This window comes from Sceloporus undulatus, chromosome 6 (assembly GCF_019175285.1).
Source record: "Sceloporus undulatus isolate JIND9_A2432 ecotype Alabama chromosome 6, SceUnd_v1.1, whole genome shotgun sequence".
NCBI classification, from domain to species: Eukaryota; Metazoa; Chordata; class Lepidosauria; order Squamata; family Phrynosomatidae; genus Sceloporus; species Sceloporus undulatus.
The window spans coordinates 88,541,088-88,559,614 of NC_056527.1; the positions used below are offsets into that span (position 1 = coordinate 88,541,088).

The 18,527-nt window shown below is 42.1% G+C and overlaps 1 protein-coding gene across 2 annotated transcripts in view; it reads left to right on the forward strand.

Annotated features, from left to right (window-relative positions):
• The window catches only part of RARA (retinoic acid receptor alpha), a 938,446-nt gene that overhangs the window by 799,383 nt on the left and 120,536 nt on the right, over nt 1-18,527 (forward strand). For both annotated transcript variants that reach the window (XM_042476518.1, XM_042476519.1), the window contains exon 2: nt 2,055-2,563. In XM_042476518.1, the coding sequence (XP_042332452.1) occupies nt 2,386-2,563 (178 nt within the window). In that variant the 5' untranslated portion in view covers nt 2,055-2,385. The remainder of the gene's footprint in view (nt 1-2,054; nt 2,564-18,527) is intronic.

Consider the following 18,527-nt stretch of genomic DNA (forward strand, 5'->3'; position numbering starts at 1 on the left):
CTTCTTGCAACAACTCTCCTGTCCTATGCCAAAATGTAACCTTTTACACCCTGGGAAAGGAAAGAGTTACTCTTATGGAAATAGTCCTTGCCATTTACAATGTGCAATCCAGTGGTTGTGAAAATGTAACCTATCCCCATTTAACTGGAAGCACACTCATATCCACCCCTTGGAACCTCTCTGGATCTACTTTTTAAAATGTTTTTAGCTGTTCTGCTCTGCTGAATGCTTTGTGTCTTTTAATGAACAGAGTTGTTGGGGTCGAATCCTACCTGGGATTTAGCCAAGCCCTCCATCTAAGAAACACACTTTTTTGGCTCCTTCTCAAATTCTGAATGTGTGGGAGTCTCATGGGCTACTCCGGAGGAAGACAAATTGCAGATGTTGAGAGATACTCCAGCCTGAGAATTCCTGCTCAGTTCTAAGTGGGTTATGAGGGGGAAATGCATGTCGCAGAAGCACTGAGAGTTCATGCAAATAGATGGGTTTGTGAGAATTGGTGTGTGCTGCAATGAGGAGTGGTGTTAGGCATTGACCTCAGACTGTGTGTGCTTTTGGAAGGGCAGAGTAGGAGATGGAGAGGCTGACCTGTGGGGCACAACTACTGGGAAATCCATCTCCATGAGCTCAGTGGAAATGAACAAAAGCTTTCTAAAGAGGGCCTGCATCTTTTGGTTGGCTCTTGAGAGGAGATGTTGCTAGTAGAGCACATGTCCTGCTTTTCTGGGAGGAGGCCATTTTATATTTTCCATCTCAGGCATCAGATTGTGAACACTGGAAGTATGTGCGTGCATGCATGCACGCATGCCTGTGTTTGTATGGGGGAGGCTAGACTAGAAATAGGGCACTGACGCTCCACCCCTTTTCTGTTCAAAAACTTCCATAGAAATTGGCTTCCTTCATTTGCTTCTTTGAGAAGGAGGGAGATGGGGGAGGCCTTTTATTATGTTTTCCATTAATCAGCATTTCCCCTAGTGGCCTGCACTCCATTCTCTCTTCCCCCCACCACCATGATTTATGGTTAAGCAGGGGCAGCAGGTAGCCAAACCTCCCGACCTCCAAGTCATTTGTCTGGAGGGGCTGGCCTACCTATCACTTTCTGTCAAGGGAGAGCGATAAATGGTCTGCTCTGATAATTACCCACGGGGTGGGGGGAGATCTATTGGTGGTACAGGGTTCTCTGGCAACAAAGACCAAGAAGAAATTGTATCCAGATTTGGGGTGGGTCATAGAAGAGGAGTAATCCTGTGGGGCGTGCAGGGATCCCTGCCTGTAAAATGGAGCCTTTCCCATTTGTCTTTCCCACCATGTCTTTGGTTACTTTGCTCTTATTCACCCTTCCCCAATCAACATATATTCTGGTTGAATGGGACTGAGGAATGGGAAAATGGACAGGAACTCTTCTCTCTAGTCAGATTGTGAGGTAGGGTAGTCTTTATTCCATACAATCTTCAGTAGGAAAGTTTACGGTGTGGGTTAAATTAAGGCAGGATGCTGTTTGCTGATCCCAGAGTTCTTGTCTGGATGCATCCACAGTGAAGAAATAATCCAGTTTGACACCACTTTAATGGCAATTGCTCAGTGGTATAGAATTCTGGGAATTATAGTTTTGTGAGACGTTTCACCTTCTCTGTCAGAGAGCTCTGGTGTCATAACAACCTACAGTTTCCAGAATCCCCATAGCATTGAGCCATGGCAGTTAAAGTAGTGTCAAATTGGGTTATTTATGCAGTATTGGTGCAGCCTCTGACTTCCCTTCTAGAATGCTGACTTGGTCATTGGAAACTGATAAACTTGTCTTGTTATGATGCTTATGACGTTTAAAATTATGTTGACTTTTATTTCTCTCTAGACACTTAGGATAGGAGATGAAAATGAGGCCTGACTAGTTGTATGGAAGGCTTGGCTTTGGAACCCTGAAACCTTTGGCTAAAGTCTTGTCTGGGAGATGACTTCTTCACAATGACTAAACATTCACAGATATTCACAATATTTGTGTTATAACTTTGGTCCCTTTCACTTTTGCTAATTCTTTACTTTTCTGTTTCCTACAGCTTGTGGAGTGGACCTTGATTGCCTCCCCTGCATGCTTTCTTCAGAGGATCTGACTCAAGAGAGAACTCTATTTGAAACGCACTTGAAACTTTGGAGGAATCCATCCATTCACCGGAGGAATTTTCTAACAAACTGAACACTTGTGGCCATATACCACACACACTCCAGCCTCGCCCTAAGGAAAAGGGAGGCTGCATTGACTCTGAACGAAGGTTTTGCAAGTGGTTTTTTTTTTAATGGTACTGAATTGGTATTCCATGGCAAGTGCTCCATATTCAGCTCCTATGTGAGTCCCTTTCCCAAGGATCAGGCCCTGGGAGAGTGCCAGCCATGGCAAGCAACGGCAGCTCCTGTTCCACACCAGGAAGTGGGCATCTCAATAGCTACCCAGTACCTCACTATGCTTTCTTCTTCCCTCACATGATTGGGGGTCTGTCACCTCCGGGAGCTCTTCCAGGGATGCAACACCAGCTGCCGGTCAGCGGGTACAGCACACCATCACCAGCCAGTAAGTATAGAACATTTGAAGAGTGTTGAAGCTGCAGCTATGATGCTCGGAGACCCACTTAGAGTGATGTTGGATCCAACACATTTAGATTAGGGGAGGGCTGGTTTTGAAAGTACCTTTTATTTATTGAATTCACAGACATCCCCCCACATCCAAGGGGGTTAAGAATGCAGAACCCCTGCAAAAGTGGAAAAACCATGAATTTATTTGTCCCCCCGCAACCATACTTCACACACAAAAGAGATCAATCCACAAATTCAACCCACCATGGCTACCTTTGAGGTGGTAGGTTCATTTGCAGGGGAGAAGTGAGTGGCTGGTGGGGCTTTTTGCCTCCACTGTTGCTTCCCTACACCATTTTTAATCGGGACTTAAAAATCTAGCCAGACATTTGCAATCTCATGCAGTCTCTTATGAGGTTTGAAAGAGACTCCACATATGAGGCAAGACTTATAAATACTGTACCAGTTAAAAATGGTATAGGGCAGTGGTGGAGGTGGCAGAAAATAATATGCAAACAATCAAAGCTATGAAAGTTAAAACTGGGAATGTGGAGGGCCGACTGTATATCCTTCCTTTCTCCTGAGGTAGGATTTCTTTATTACATTTGTTAGAAATTCACCTTTTCCTGTCCTTCATTGGTGCTGAGAAACTGGTAACATGGAGGCAATAAGCCTCTAATGTTATAACCAGCAAAGGTGCTGGTACTTTTATGCAACACAGAGACTGGAAGCTTCCATTTGTGGGTGGGGGCACGTTAGACTTCTTCTGAACCCATGAGGGTATGTGCACTGTCAGGAGCATAACAACAGAAAAGACATGATTTGCCAAAAAACAAAACAAAACAACCCCCCAAAATACCAAGGTGCATGCACCCTCTAACACCTTGTTTCCAGGCTAACTCTGGGAACATTAATCAACTTGAAAATAAGGTGCGTGCCTGTTCCTCCTCTTCCCAGGCCTTCAGCTGCCGTGATGGCGAACCTATGGCATGTGAAGCCATTTTTGATGGCACCTGGAGGGCAGGGAAGAGGAAAAACAGGTGTGTGCCTGTTCCTCCTTTTCCCAGGCCTTCAGCTGCCTCCGGAGAGGGAGCTGAAGGCCCGGGAATCTGTTCCTCTTCTTTCCCCTTCTGCCCCCCCCCCCCCCCCCCCCCCTGCCTTCAGCTGTCTCCATAGAGGCAGCTGAAGTCCCAGGCAGGCAGGGGGAAGATGTCTTTCCCTGGAAGTCCTGCCCCTGGAGGGCAGAAGTCCCGCCCTGGAAGTCCCCCCCCCCCCAGTAGTCCTGCCCCTGGCACCGGAAGTCTTTTAATTCGAGTACTTGGTATCTAAAGGTTTGCCATCGCTAAACTAGAAGATTCCAGGAGCAGAATTCTTTCTCTCTTTTTGGCAAGAAAAAGTTGTGGTTGGGGATTTGGGGAGGTGTGAGGGCCACAAAAACATTCTTGCACTGGCTACACTAAGCTCAAGATGGTCTAGCAAGATGAATGGTCCAACTTAGTATAAGTCAAGTTCATATGATTTTTGCCCTTCCTTAGTCCTTGAAACACTATTGTATTTTTAAGTGGCCCACTGTACCCAGAATTCCCTAGACAGTGTGTCCAGCATGGGAGATTCTGGGAATCCAGAAAATGAACTTTCCAAGTGCTCTAAAATTTTGATGACTGACTTCAGAACAGTTCCATTTCTACAGTTGCACCTTGTTGCATTTCTGTTACATCTGCTACGAAAACAACGTTTTTGACTCTTAAAGACTATTACACATTACTTCTAAAGGCTGAAGTGAGAGTGTTAACTTTTTGAGATTATATTTTCTCCCCTCCACTTAATGTTTAACTAAATATTGAAATTGCAGCACTAAGTCAATATTAGAGCATTCCAGAATTAAATAAAAGCAGACCTTGCCAATCTGTTGATAAAATCTAAATTCATGTGACTTGACACATGCCCAGGATCATGAAATGAGTTCAAGAATCTTGTATTTTGATTCTGTATTGTGTTTGATATCCCATATAAGTTTTGAAAATTAGGTTCTTTTGGCTGACACCCGTGTTTTATCACTTCAGATACAAAAAATGCAAGTTACTGTATATGTTTGTTTTCCCAAACATAGAATCACATGCATACAGTATACACACACATAGACACATACACAGAGACATGTGTTTTGGGGCAGGTATCACTGCTAAATATCTGAGCTCATATCTGTTATATTTTGTCTGTCACTGTTCCTGGAAGGACCATGGAGTGGCATGTATTCAAAACTACCTTATGAGGCAGGTACAATTGAGAGCTGGAGATTGTTCAAAGCCACCCTCAGAAAGAATTTGAAGTTGGGTTCTTGTGTTGAAACCAGTGAGCGATTATATGCAATGCTATCTGTTTGGGGTCAGCCTATTTTGGTCTGGAGGATAGCATGTTGAATTAAAGAGCCTAGATGGTCTTGATTAGAACTGTCAGGTGCAACAGACTTGTTGAATAACTTTGCACAAATGGTATTGTTTCTCATTCTCAGTTCCTCTGTCATTTTGGAGTAATGGTGTGACTTGCCTTCCAGGATAAAACCCAGCAAAAACAGTACAACATTTTTCAAATAAAAGAAATGAGAACATACCAGAGCTTGGAAAAAAATGCCTTCAGTGGGGTTACCTGTTATAATGATACCTGTGTTATAATGATAATAATCCTTTTTTACGAAATAAGACAATGAAATAAATGATGTTACTCTTTTGCTCCAGAATCTTGGTTGAGGAGGGTCTTTTGTGGGATTTGGGGCCATTTTTCTTTTTTTAAGGTTAAAAGGACTTACTATAATATATTTTAAGACATTACCCACAAGTAAGTGGTGATGCGTTTCTTCCATTTTTACAAAAGTTAATATCGTGATAACATTTTAAAAATAATGTTCCTAAGGCTCTGCAAACTGTAGTAAAAAAAGGTCCCTTTGCAACTGACTTTGGGCCTTTTTGAAAAACCTTTACATGTAGACCAGGGATCATACTTATTAGGGGTAAATTAATGTCACTTTTAGCCTACTGTATTTATGTGTGAGGACAACGAGCTTGCACATTGCCGAGAAGGATTTCCTAGCTGGAAACTGGGCAGTCTGGATGTATATTGTACAGAACATTTCCCCTCTGTTCTTCCTATGTCCACCATTTTCTAGTGGGAGAACACCAAAGGAAAGCATGAGTATTACTCTTCTTTAGGGTAGAAACGTGCGTCAAGGCTGTGCCTGTTCATGGGAAATAGGAAACACCCATTTGCCAGATCATTCTTCCCAGGCATTATCACTTGGAATTAAAAATAGCTGGTTGCTGAATGGCATTCTGCATTAACCCTATCCTGAAGTTTCAAAATGTCACACAGTTCAGAGTGCTCACCCTGTCATACTTGTGGATGTACAAGTTTTAGTGTGTAAATTTATGCCATGGCTGCAGCATAGGAATCCGTGTTGGGAAGATCATATATGCAGTGTGGTATCTTGTATGAAGTCAATCATCCAATATGTCAACAGGGTTTTGTATATCTAATGCAGGGTATTCAATTTCTCAAGTGGGACTCCATTTTGGGTAAATCTTCCAAGAAAGGATCCCTTCCACCTAGTTATAGAGCAACTGTAGCAAGAGGGTTCATGAGTTACTACCTTTACACGAAGAATTAATGTTGGTTATTTTTACATGTTTTTCAAATAAGTTCAAAGCAAGAGGGTGACAAAGGATATGTGCTCACCAAGGATGGTGAAATACTAACAGATCACAATGAAAATGCAGAATGTTTAATATCTATTTTATTTAAAGTTTCTCCCCCAAAAAGAGGTCTATGTGCTTCCATGCATCAGCAGAGATCATGATAAGGAATCTGAGTTGCAAATCAAGATCGATATGGAGTTAGGCCCTGTGCAGATTGACAGTTTGGGCTGGCCTGGGGGGCAGACTCTGGGTGTAGCGTCTACACAAAGCATGCCCCCGCTCTGCCCCCAGGGCACTGTGACGCCCCACAACACACAGTATCACAGTGCTCCAATGGCGCTGCGTCCGCATGACACAGCACTGAAGGAGTACCGTAAAGTTGTGGCGCTGTGGCTATCGTGCCCTTTCCAGGGCACAAAAAGGAGCCACTTTTTGCTACTCCTTTTTGTGCCCTGGAAAAGCCAGATCAGGGGCGCAGTGTGCAGTTGCCACGGCCCCAATCTAAGTGTAAAAGGGGCAGCTGCATGCAGCCCCTTCGGGGCTGTCTGTACAACCCCTTAGTCAGCAATCACCTATTTTACTAATTGAGTTAAAGTCTGTAGGGCCAGATGAACTGCATCACAGGGTGTTGAAGGAACTTGCTGACATACTTGCAGAACCACTAGCCGTCAGTTCTTGAGAATGGGTGAGGTGACAAAAAACTGGAGAAAGGTAAACATTGTCCTGCCCTTCAAAAAAGGCAAAATTGAACATCTAGGAAATTACAGGCAGGTCAGCCTGACCTCAATAACTGAAAAAAATATTAGAATGGATTATACAGGAGCCTGTCTACAAGTATCTTGATAAGAATGCAGTGATTAGTAGGAACCTGCATGGGTGTGTCAAGAGCAAATCCTGCCAAACTAACCTTAGATCATGTTTTGATCCAGTCACTAGTTGAACAGATAGTGGGAATGCTGTGTATGTCATTTTTCTGGATTTCAGCAAAGCATTTGATATGGTCCCCCATGATATTTTGATTAGCAAATTGACAAAATATGACAAAGATGGAAGCACCATCAGATGGTACCCAAAAACCAAATGCACAGATGTAGAATGGGGGATACTTGGCTCAGTGTACTACATGTACATCTGAGGGAGAGAGAAGGCTGGCCCAGTACCATCAGGGGCTAGCCTGAAGAAGAAGAGCCCTCCCTCCGGTCCATCTGCCTTGGTCCAGGCCTCAGAGGGAAAGAAGAATTGCTGGACCTGATTCCCTCCTCCCCTCACCATTCCCTTCTCCTTTTGTGTCGTGTCTTTTAGATTGTAAGCCTGTGGGCAGGGAACTGTCTGTTATCCCCTCTATTGTAAACCACTCGGATTCCCAGTGATTGGGCGGTATATAAATAAAACCTATTATTATTATTATTATTATTATTATTATTATTATTATTTAAAAAAGGATCTTGGAATTACTGTTGATCATAAGTTGAATATGGGCTGGCAGTGTGTTTCTGCAGCAAAGGAAGCAAATGCCATCTTAGTCTGCATTAGCGGAAGTATAATTTCCAGGTTTAGGAAAGCAGTAGTCCTCCTGTATTCTGTTCTGGTCATACTTCATTTGGAGCACTGCATTCAGTTCTGGGTGCCTCGGTTTAAGAAGGATATAGACAAGCTGGAGTGAGTTCAGAGAAGGGAAACAAGGATGATAAGGAGTGTGTAGAACAAAACATGAGAGGCTGAAGGAGCTGGGCTTGTTCAGCCTGGTGAAGGAAAGACTGTAGGGTGACATGATCACACTCTTTAAATACATCAAATGCTGCCACAAAGGTACCGACTTTTTTTCTGCTGGCTCAGAGGCTAGAGCAAAGTCCAATGGTTTTAAGTTACAGGAGAATAGATTTCGATTGAACATTAGAAGCAATTCCTTGACAGTGAGAGCAGTTTGGCAATAGAACCAATTTCCTAGAGAGATGGTGGAGTCTCCTTCTCTGGATGTCTTCAAAGAGAGGCTGGGCAGCTACATGCTGTTCTACCAGGAGAGCCTACATTGAGCAGTGAGTTGCAGCTAATGGCCCATGGAGCCCTTTCCAACTCTGTGATTCTATGATTGTACATTTCTGGTTGTTTGCTCGAAGCTCTTACTTGCCATGGTTGACCATTCTAGTGGTAGTGATATTTTTTGTCTCCTTAATCTGTGAAGTGGTACCCCAGGAGCAGATTATGTTTAGGAATTTAGGTGAAGTCGCATTGCTCTTGCATAGAGGGCTATGTTTTTTCAGTCTAGTTTGGATCTTTTAATTATTATTTTTTTTTAAAAAAAATACTTGTAAAATGTAATTATTGGAACCCTACCCCTCAACCTGGGTCCCCAGATTTGGGACCATTCAGGGGTAACAACTTACTTATGCAATTACTCAGATCAGTCCTGCAAAAATAAATGTTGAAATTGTGAAAACATTTCAACTCTTTGCTTAATAGTTCCCTTTGTCTGACATCTATTGTTTTTTGAGTCACATTTTCCCCATTTACTTCTGTGATCACCAGCAGTAGAAATGTTGATCGCTTATATGTGCCTTGGGGATTGTTTATTCTGCCTCTTGGCTAATTTTTCTAACATTGCTAAAAGCACGAGGAGACTATGGTCTACATCCAGTCTTGAAATATTTTGTTGAAGTTTTTGCTATAGAGACTTGTAGACAACTTGTCTTGAGGTATTTATTATTCATATCATTTTTTTAAAAAAGGAAACAACGCTTCCTTTCACAATGATAATGTACCAACAAACCCCCACCCCACCCCTACCTCTTCCAGTCCTCCAGATTTTGGCTCAAGCTACATCTCTTTAGTACAGCTGGTGAGGAAAAGCATAGTGCCGGAGGGTAAGGGAAGATCATTTTGCAAGGAGGCAGGAAATTAAAAAATAAGGGTTGAGTGAGCTGGTGCTTTTCCAGCAAATAAAGATGCAATGAAGGAACCTGTATTATTGATCTGCACTGAGGTAATACTTGAGATTTGCTCTTGATTCTTGGTTTTTCTTCTTAAACAATAGTTTCTGCTAATGAGTCTTTCTGTATACAGCTACAGTCAACTCCTGTGTGCTCCAGCAAACATGTGCTCTGTTGTAACCACTGTACAACATAGACTTTCATTGGGTTAAACATCTATATTTAAGAAAACATTGCTCCCTGTTCCTAACAAGCTCTGCAGTCAGGATCATGTAGTGTTCTAGCATCTGCCTTTGCACGGAATTCTGACTATTACATCCATCTTGAGTGAAGAAGCGAGTTCTGGTCTAAAAAGGAAATGGTAAGATGATATTTCACTAACAGTGGAGACCAGATTTCTACATGGATTTTTCTTGGCACTCTACACTGTTCTCTGAAGTTTTCTGTTACACTTTAAGTCTGTGTAGATCCCTTCTCCTTTACATTATCCTGTATGTCTGCAGCTCCCTAAACCATTTACAATTAACAAATATACAAAACAGTAAGGCACATGCGGGAAAGAAAGAGAATTGCTGTGTCTCATGTATATGGCAGAGCTGGAGCATGAACTGGATGCCCCTCTTTCTGTCCATATCCAACCATGTTTTCTTTAATTCTGTACTTTCCAGATTAAGTATTGCTGTTATAATTAGGATTGTGAATAATTTTAAGTTACAAAAGAGTTCCAAGTTTTCAGCAAAGGAAAGCAAATTCTTTCCAAAATCTATATAAATTAAGCCAACTTTGAAAAATTGTTTGTTTGCTTACTTTGGACAGTTCCCCCAGTTCCAGTTTCTGGAGTTGTTTGTAGCAATGTTGAGTTGAAGGCTAGGAAGGAATCTATAGCATCCTAGTGCTAGATTGGTGCATGGCTAGTTGTTTGGGGGAAGAAATGAAGAAAAATAACAAACAAACAAACAAAAAAACCCAACCCCAAACCAAAACAAAAAACACCATGTATGTGCCTTCAAGATTGTTACATACACATACATTTTAAAGCATTTGTTTGTTGCCTTTCATTAAATCTATTAAAAGTTTATAATGACTTGGAAAGCAGTTGACACCAGAAAGCCACATCCCTAAACACACAAAGGTCTGGAAACCATGTCCTATGAGGAACGACTTAGGGAGCTGGGGATGTTTAGCCCGGAGAAAAGAAAATTAAGAGGTGATATGATCGCCCTGTTTAAATATTTGAAGGGATGTCATACTGAGGAGGGAGCAAGCATGTTTTCTGCTGCTCCAGAGAACAGAACCCGGAACAACGGATGCAAGCTACAGGAAAAGATATTTCACCTCAACATTAGGAGGAACCTCCTGACAGTAAGGGCTGTTCGACAGTGGATCACACTCCCTCGGAGTGTAGTGGAGTCTCCTTCCTTGGAGGTCTTTAAGCAGAGGCTGGATGGCCATCTGTCGGGGATGCTTTGATTGAGAGTTCCTGCATGGCAGGGGGGTTGGACTGGATGGCCCTTGTGATCTCTTCCAACTTTCTGATTCTATGATTCTATGTAGCAAAATAAATCCATTAGAGGATAACTCTGTGAGAAAAGAAGAGTCTCTCTCCCTTATGCCGGAGGTACTGTACTGCTGATCTGGTGGCTGAAGGACATTGATGTAAATGCCAGGTGAGCTCCCCTAGAAGGAGAGTTCAATGAGTGAAACCTCAAAAGGGGAAGGGTCTCTTCCCCAATTGCCACTCACCTAACATCAGATGGCAGAGGGGCCAGCTGGGGGATTTCTTAAAAGGGCTTGATATACATCAGTGGTTTTCAACCTTTGATACCCCTGATATTTTGGACTTCAGCTACCCAAAAACCCAACCACCGTGGGCTATGTCCCAGAATTTGCAGAGTTGATATTCAAAATTTCTGGAGAGTTAGCAATTGGAACCATTGGGAGTACATGCTGATTGTTGTATTTTAACTTCTGTATCACATACCGTTTTAACAGTATTTTGTTTTAATTTTACTCTGTAAGTTGCCTTGGTTCCCATATTGAGAGAAAGGCTGGGTATAAATGAAAATAAATAAATAATTGTGTGATTGCACAAGACATTTAAAACCCCTTTAACCCCTTCAGAATGAGCCTCAGTGCATTGAAAGAACATGTGTGTGTGTGTGTATCTGTTTATCTGTCTCCATCTCATTTCCTTTCATGCACTGGTTCACTCTGTTAATGTCTTTTGAATCCCCAGACCATTAAATGGTGAGTTGGAGGTCTAGAGGAGAGATCTATGTATATTGAGGGGAGAGTAACATTGGAGATGTAGTGTCTGTTTGTCTGTGGGCACTCCCCCCCTACAGAATAATTGAATTTCTGAAGGGGCTTTTAGATAAAGGAAATGAGCATTTAGTTGTGAGGACTATCTCCTAAATCTGGGGGAGATAATTCGGTGTTCGTGGGTTGAGAGCCGCTGTAGTATAGTGACTAATAACATAATACATTCTTGGTTGTCTTTGTTGGTCTAGAACAGGAAAGCAAATCATGTGTCCTTCCAGATTTTGTTGGACCACAACTTCCAGCAGCCTTAGACAGCATAGGCAGTGGTGAAGAAGGCTGGGAATTCCAATTCAAGAACATTTGGCGGACCATACAGTTCCCACTCCTGCACTAGAATATGACAGAAGGCTGGGAACTGGTTTTATATTTATACCTAATTTGGACATATTTTATTTTAGGGGGATGTCAGTGTGTTTGAGTTGTATATCACCAGTTGAGAGCCTTTGCCATGGAAAATTCATTTTCTTTGGAGCACAAGTTCATTTCATCCCGGAGAAGTTATGTTTGAGCACATGTCCTGTTTCCTGCTTGTTGCGGTTTCTTGGTTCCTTTATTATCTCTGTCTCTGGTAGCAAATGGTTGTGTCAGGATCTTTAACCAATAGTCCTTTCTCGCTGCTGCTACCAGGCAGTTTGTGCCAAATCCTGTGTGCTGAGAGATGCCCAGATGGCTCCTCTCCTTTTCCCATGGAGTGGAATTGTGGGTTATATGAAGAGGCCTGTTTGAAAGATAGCCTTGGAAGGGCAGCTTGGACGTCATTTCTTTTCTTTCCCCTCCCCACTCTCTCTTTTATTTTTCTCTGCCTCCTCCCTTAGCTCTTCAGTTTAGAGAGGCCTTTTTAAAAAAAGGTTGAATAGCAGGAAACAAAGGTTTAAAAGAAGTAAACAAACCTCTTGACATATACAGAGGCCAAGGAGTGCTTGTGCGGGGGTGGGGTGTTGTTCAGTGAGGAGTTGTGTAGATCAATAGAGTGAAAATCTGCCTTGATCACTCACTCCTTCCTCCCTTGGAGATCAGGATGCCTGGGTTCAAGTTCCCAGTTATAGTGGGGAGGGGATCAAAGGTAGAGCAAAGAACCAGGAGTACGCTTTCTCCACCTTTGACTTTGAATTTCAGCCACTTGTGCAGTTGCCAATGGGATAAGATTTCAGTTGCACTTTGTGGGCATGGTGATGTATAGGGCTGTAAGGAGACTAGGGGCTAAACCCAAATGTTAGTCCCAGGTAGAGTATCAATAGAAATGGTACAGTTGGCCCTCTGTATCTACAGATTTTTTTTATCCATGGATTCAACCATCTACGGCTTGAAAATACAGTCAGCCCTCCATAGCCACAGATTCTTTTACCTAAAGATTCAACCATCTATGACTTGAAGATATTTTTAAAAATATAAATTAAAAAAAGCAAGCCTTGATTTTGCCATTTTATATAAGGCATACCATTTTAACCATTCTATAAAATGGGACTTGAGCATCAACGGATTTTGGTATCCATGGGGCAGGGGTCCAGGAACCAAATCCCAGTAAATATAGAAAATGCCCACTATATATATATAACAAAAAATAATAAATAAATATTCAAAAGTAATATAAATTCCAAAAGCAAACCTTGTTTTTGCCATTTTATGTAAGAGGCACCATTTTACTATGCCACTGTATTTAATGGGACTTGAGCATCCATGGATTTTGGCATCCACGTGGGGGGCCTGGAACTAAACCCCAGCAGATACCAAGGGCTAGCTGTAATCCCATGTTCGTTTTATTGATTCAGTCTTATTGGGTTAATTGGAATGAACATTTGGATTTAGGCTGTTGGGAAGACAAACATGCATACATGCACATGCACACACATTGGCTGGCATTCTGGTAGTGACATAGGTTGATATGCACATGCAGAGTGATCTTTTTGGGGCAACGCAGCCTGGTGATATTCATCTGATGGCAACATAAGCAGAGTTGTGCATGTGGGATTATTGCATGGGCAGTAGCACATTAAAGTACACAGAGTAGAGCTTAGAACACACATTACAGTACTTCAATGCAGATTTTGAATTGTAATTGTACAGTGGGTGGCCAGCCATGCACATTGACCATTAAGCCACATACATTGCGCCTTGTTAGTATTAACTAGCAGGATTGCATAATGTAACTTCGCTGGTAGATATTTACGGTACAGTGACATGATATAGTATCTTGGCTACTGTGTGTGTGTGTGTGTACACATGTACGCATGTGTAATAATTAAGATCTTTTAAGCTACTTTTTCTGTTTCAAATGCTAGTATAATTTAAAGTGAATACTAATACAAGTAAAACAGTTAGTACAATAACAGTCATGTGGTGAATTTTTGAAATTCAAGAAGATAATGAGCATCAATACCACCATCAATACCACTATATATATTTAAGACAAAGATAGACTTAAGAATTATTAAATTCTGGAACTGCATGCACATTGCTTTGCAAGGCCAAATTTCAAAATATGTTATGGGTTCGTATTGTAGGCTATTAATACACGTAGTTTGCTATGCATTTTCTGAATTGTAATGTTTTCTGTCAAGACAGGTGATCTCACTATAGAGGTGAATTCAGATTTTTAGGTGTGTAGCTAAGTAAATAGAAGAATGAACAAAAGGTGGACACAAATATGCATTAAAAACACCTATATCAACACCTATATCATACACTTTTCTCCTGCAGAAAATTGGATTTCAGCCCACTTAACATGATTGAACCTGGTTTTCCCCAGTTGGGTGTGGAAAACTGTTTTTCAGGGTCGCATAGTAATAAATTGCGCTTAATCCCTTTTCTACTGGCATTCAGAATGGGAGCCAGTCACAACTTCCTACTTGCTATTGTGCACCAGAGGATGCTGAGGTCTTTGGATTTAACAGGAGAAGTGCTAAGGCCACCCCAAGTTTTCCAAAGAATTCAATTGAATCATAGAGAGGCCAGTCTTAAATAAACAAGAGAGCCCACACTGATCATATGTGAAATGTGATGATTAAACTTGTGTGCAACTCAGAACTGAAGAGTTATATTTTTCAGTTGCAAGTCCCAGAGGTGGTTGGGGAATTCTGGGAGTTAACAGTCTAAAAACAACTCTTCCAAGTCCTGCATCATCTGATTTGGATTTCCTTGCTCTTTTGCCTTAGATGTGTAGAGAAGATGATGGCGGTTATTCAGTATCATGTGGTGTGCACTTTGAACATGCTCCAGTATTAAATATAGTGCACTCTGTTATGTGTCACATCTTGTAGAGTTTGAGAACAGACATTGGCGTTCTCTGGGTCAAATTATGCTGTGAGAACAATTAAAAAAGAAAAATGCAAGTGAACCACAGGGGATAATGAATCAATCTCTGTATTTTCATTATTAAAATCTACATTCATAATAACAAACCATGGACTTCATATCATGGAAAAGTAATTGGTTCTCCCAGAAACACACTTTACAATAGGCAAGGGCTGAAATTCTGTAAACTGCTGAAATACAGAATTAAGACAGCAATGCAAAAAGTCCGGGGGGGGGGAGAGAAATTCAATGCATAACTTTGGAAAGCACTGCCTAAATAAAGGCTGGCCTCCTACGGAGTGCCATGATTCGCATGCCTCCTTGGAATTTATGGGAGTCCTGCTTCATAGCTGCTCCCTTTCACCCTACAAAATGCCATTAGGCTCCCCTCCTTCCAGGTCAGGGAATTCTGCCTCAGCCTTGGCACTCTGCCCTTCTCTCCACCTACTTGCCTACTCTGTCTCTTGCATTCTTTGCATTTGCTCAGTGGGGCAAAGTTCACCCACTTGTTGCTTTCCCAGAGCTGGCGAGACTGGTTCCTTTAGCTCTGTGCCCCTCCCTCCATGCAGCCTGCTTTGGCACTGAGCCCATTTCTTCTGGGGTCCCAGATGCTTGCAGATACACTGGGGAGCATTGTTTGTGTTTTCAGGAGAGGGGACACAAATTAACACCTTCCCTCCTGGAAATTGCTGTTGTCCTCGATTACTTGTTGAGGGGAAAGGCAATCTGCATAAGCTCAGAGGCACTGTTTTGAAAGATTTGAGAGCCCTGGTATTGAAAACACAGGTAACAGGTGTCGTCGGGTCTCTCCCACTGCAAGTTTTAAACCTAGACCTGAAACCTCTATTCTTAATCTCAAAGGCCCTTGATTGAGATTTAGGGTTGTTGTTATTGAATCATTACCATCATTGTCATTGTCGTCGTCACTTTGAATTCCAGTTTTGGAATAAGGTGGGGTATAAATAGAGTTAGCCCTTTTCATTGTTACCAACTTTTTATGCCACTGGGTTTCTTCAATTCCCCAGTCTGGCAACTACCAAGAGTTCAAGATATAGCTGTGTTAGTCTGTAGTATCAGTATGTAGAGACATCTTGTAGTACCTTTGAGACTAACTAAAGGAAGAAGTTGACAGCATGAGCTTTTGTAGACTTAAGTCTACTTCCTCAGGTGCATTAGGAACTAGACTTAAGTCTGCGAAAGCTCATGTTGCCAACTTCTTTTTTTAGTTAGTCTCAAAGGTGCTACAAGACTGGCCAAGAGGGTTAGAATTCAACCCCCAGGATGTCTTACCATAGGCTGTGCTTGTTGTGAGTTATGGGAGTTGCAGTCCAATACAAATGGAAGGCCTTTGGTTGGGGAAGGTTATTATGCCGTCTTACTTATGAAGTTCTAAGATGTCATCAGCCCAAGTCTTAACAGAAAACAGGTTTTTCTTTTGGAACCTATTTCAGATGTGCTGAAGTAACAATTAACAAAGAAGTACAGAATTGACTGTAATGTTCTCTTCTTCCTTTCGGACAGGAGGGGGCCTGTAGTTGTTCTCCAGATGTTGGGCTGCAATTCCCATCAACCCTAGCCACCATGCTCCTTGTTCGAGAATTATGGGGCTCAGACTTCAATAATTTCATGAGGGGGCCACAAATTGTCCACCTATGTTCTAGGTCAGTCCATAATATTTGGACATTTTTTTACAGTTCTTACTTTATGCTGCAACCAAAGCACTCTTGATGTCTCACGGGAACCAAAACTTAAAAAAATTACTGTAAAACCACAAAGTACAGTACCACTATAAAATCAATGACTAGCCTGAAATTTGGAAGAGGGGAAAAAATATTTTGCAGCATGAAATCAGTTTAAAAAAATGGGCATTGAAATAAAAAACCAGGGGGCTGAAACAGAATGAAACCATACTGTAATTTTAAAAGCCTAGAAATATACAGTATATAAAAAAGTTTTGCCTGGCATTATAAAGAGATTGGGTGCCAAGTATGCTGCTTGAGGAAGTGTGTTGCACAGTTGGGAGGCCACTCCTCAATAAAGCCCTTCTTCCCATTGCCACCTGCTGTCCCTAAATAGGTGGGACCACTCAGAGTACATTTATGGTGACAATATGTGATGATGGAGGTGGAGATGTATACAATCAGCCCTCCTTACCCACAGATTTTTTATCCATGGATTCAAGCAGCCATGGCTTGAACATTCTTTGAAATATAAAAATTCCCATAAGCAAACCTTGATTTTGCCCTTTTATATAAGGTGCAACATTTTACCATGCCACTATATTTAATGGGACTTGAGCATCCACAGATTTTTATATGCATGGCGGGTCCTGGGACCAAACCCCAGCAGATACCAAGGGCTCACTGTGGAAATGTTATTAATGCTATAATAAAACATGCTGCTAAAAGCCATTTGTTAGTGTGTGTTTGTGTGCACTCTTTCACCCTCATCACCTTGATTGCACACAAAGTCACATTTACATCCTACTGTCAGTATATTTTACAGAACAGATTACCAATGCGCATTGCATGATGACTTTTCAAAATGCTAGTACAGTGGTCCCTCCACATTTGTTGCAGTTAGGGGTGAAGGACCCCTACGAATGTGGAAAAACTGCAAATAAAAAAAGCACTATTATTTTTACCTAAATGAAGACCACTCTAGGAATCTCCAGCTCCTTCTGTGGTCAACATGTGCCAGAAATTGCTCATAGAATCATCCTGGAGGACCTACACATGCCTAGAGAAGTGTTTTCTCTAGGAACTTCTAGGTCAGTGATGGTGAATCTTTTACAGACCGAGTGCCCAAACTGCAACCCAGACCCCACTTATTTATTGCAAAGTGCCATGTCCCTCTGGCTTTCTAGTAAGAAACTCTGGCAAACTTTGTGCTAGGGCGACAGCATGTATGCCCACAGAGAGGGCTCTGAGTGCCACCTCTGGCCTCTGGCATGCGTGCCATAGGTTTGCCATCACTGCTCTTAGGTTCTCCAGCGCAAATCTGTGGTCATCTTCTAGCGGAGTTGTGCTGGAGAATTTAAGAGATTTCTAGAGAAAACATATTAATCAAAATCGCAAATACAGTTGGCCCTCTGTTTTCGAGGGGGATACATTCCAGGTCTCCCCGCGAAAATGGAGACTCCCACATATTCAAGCCCCATAGGCTTGAATGGGGTGCTGGCGGGTGCCCCATTAAAAATAGTGGATGTCACCCCCTGCAGATTTTCAAGATTGCAGATCCAAGATCCACGAATTAGGAGGGACGACTGCAATCAAATCCGCAAAAGTCAAAGCTGCAAATGTGAAGGGCCAACTGTATCTTCTCCTTTTATTTGACGTTTTGTTACACTTTGATAGTCTCCGATATCTGCCGCTAAAGGAGCAGCCTTAGTTTTGTATCACAATAGACCTAATCTTGCCTGGTTTGTGTTTATAGCATGTCTTGGAATAAAGGCTCTATGGGCTCCCCCCATTTTAAATGGGGAGAGAGTTACAAGGAAAGTAGATGTAATTTTAATGGAAGCAGCCGATGTAGACCTCTCCCCCCACCCCACCCGCTCCACTTTCCAAGCCTGCCTTTATTTGATAATTGCAGTGTTTATGCCTCTGCCACATTAACAGCCCGGCTGGATCCAGTTAATACAGAAGTAGTGAAGTAAGCCTTGCTTCAATTAGCAGCAAATAGGGCACAACATGAAGGGGTGACGGGAAAAGTGGGTCTAGTTGGGTGAACC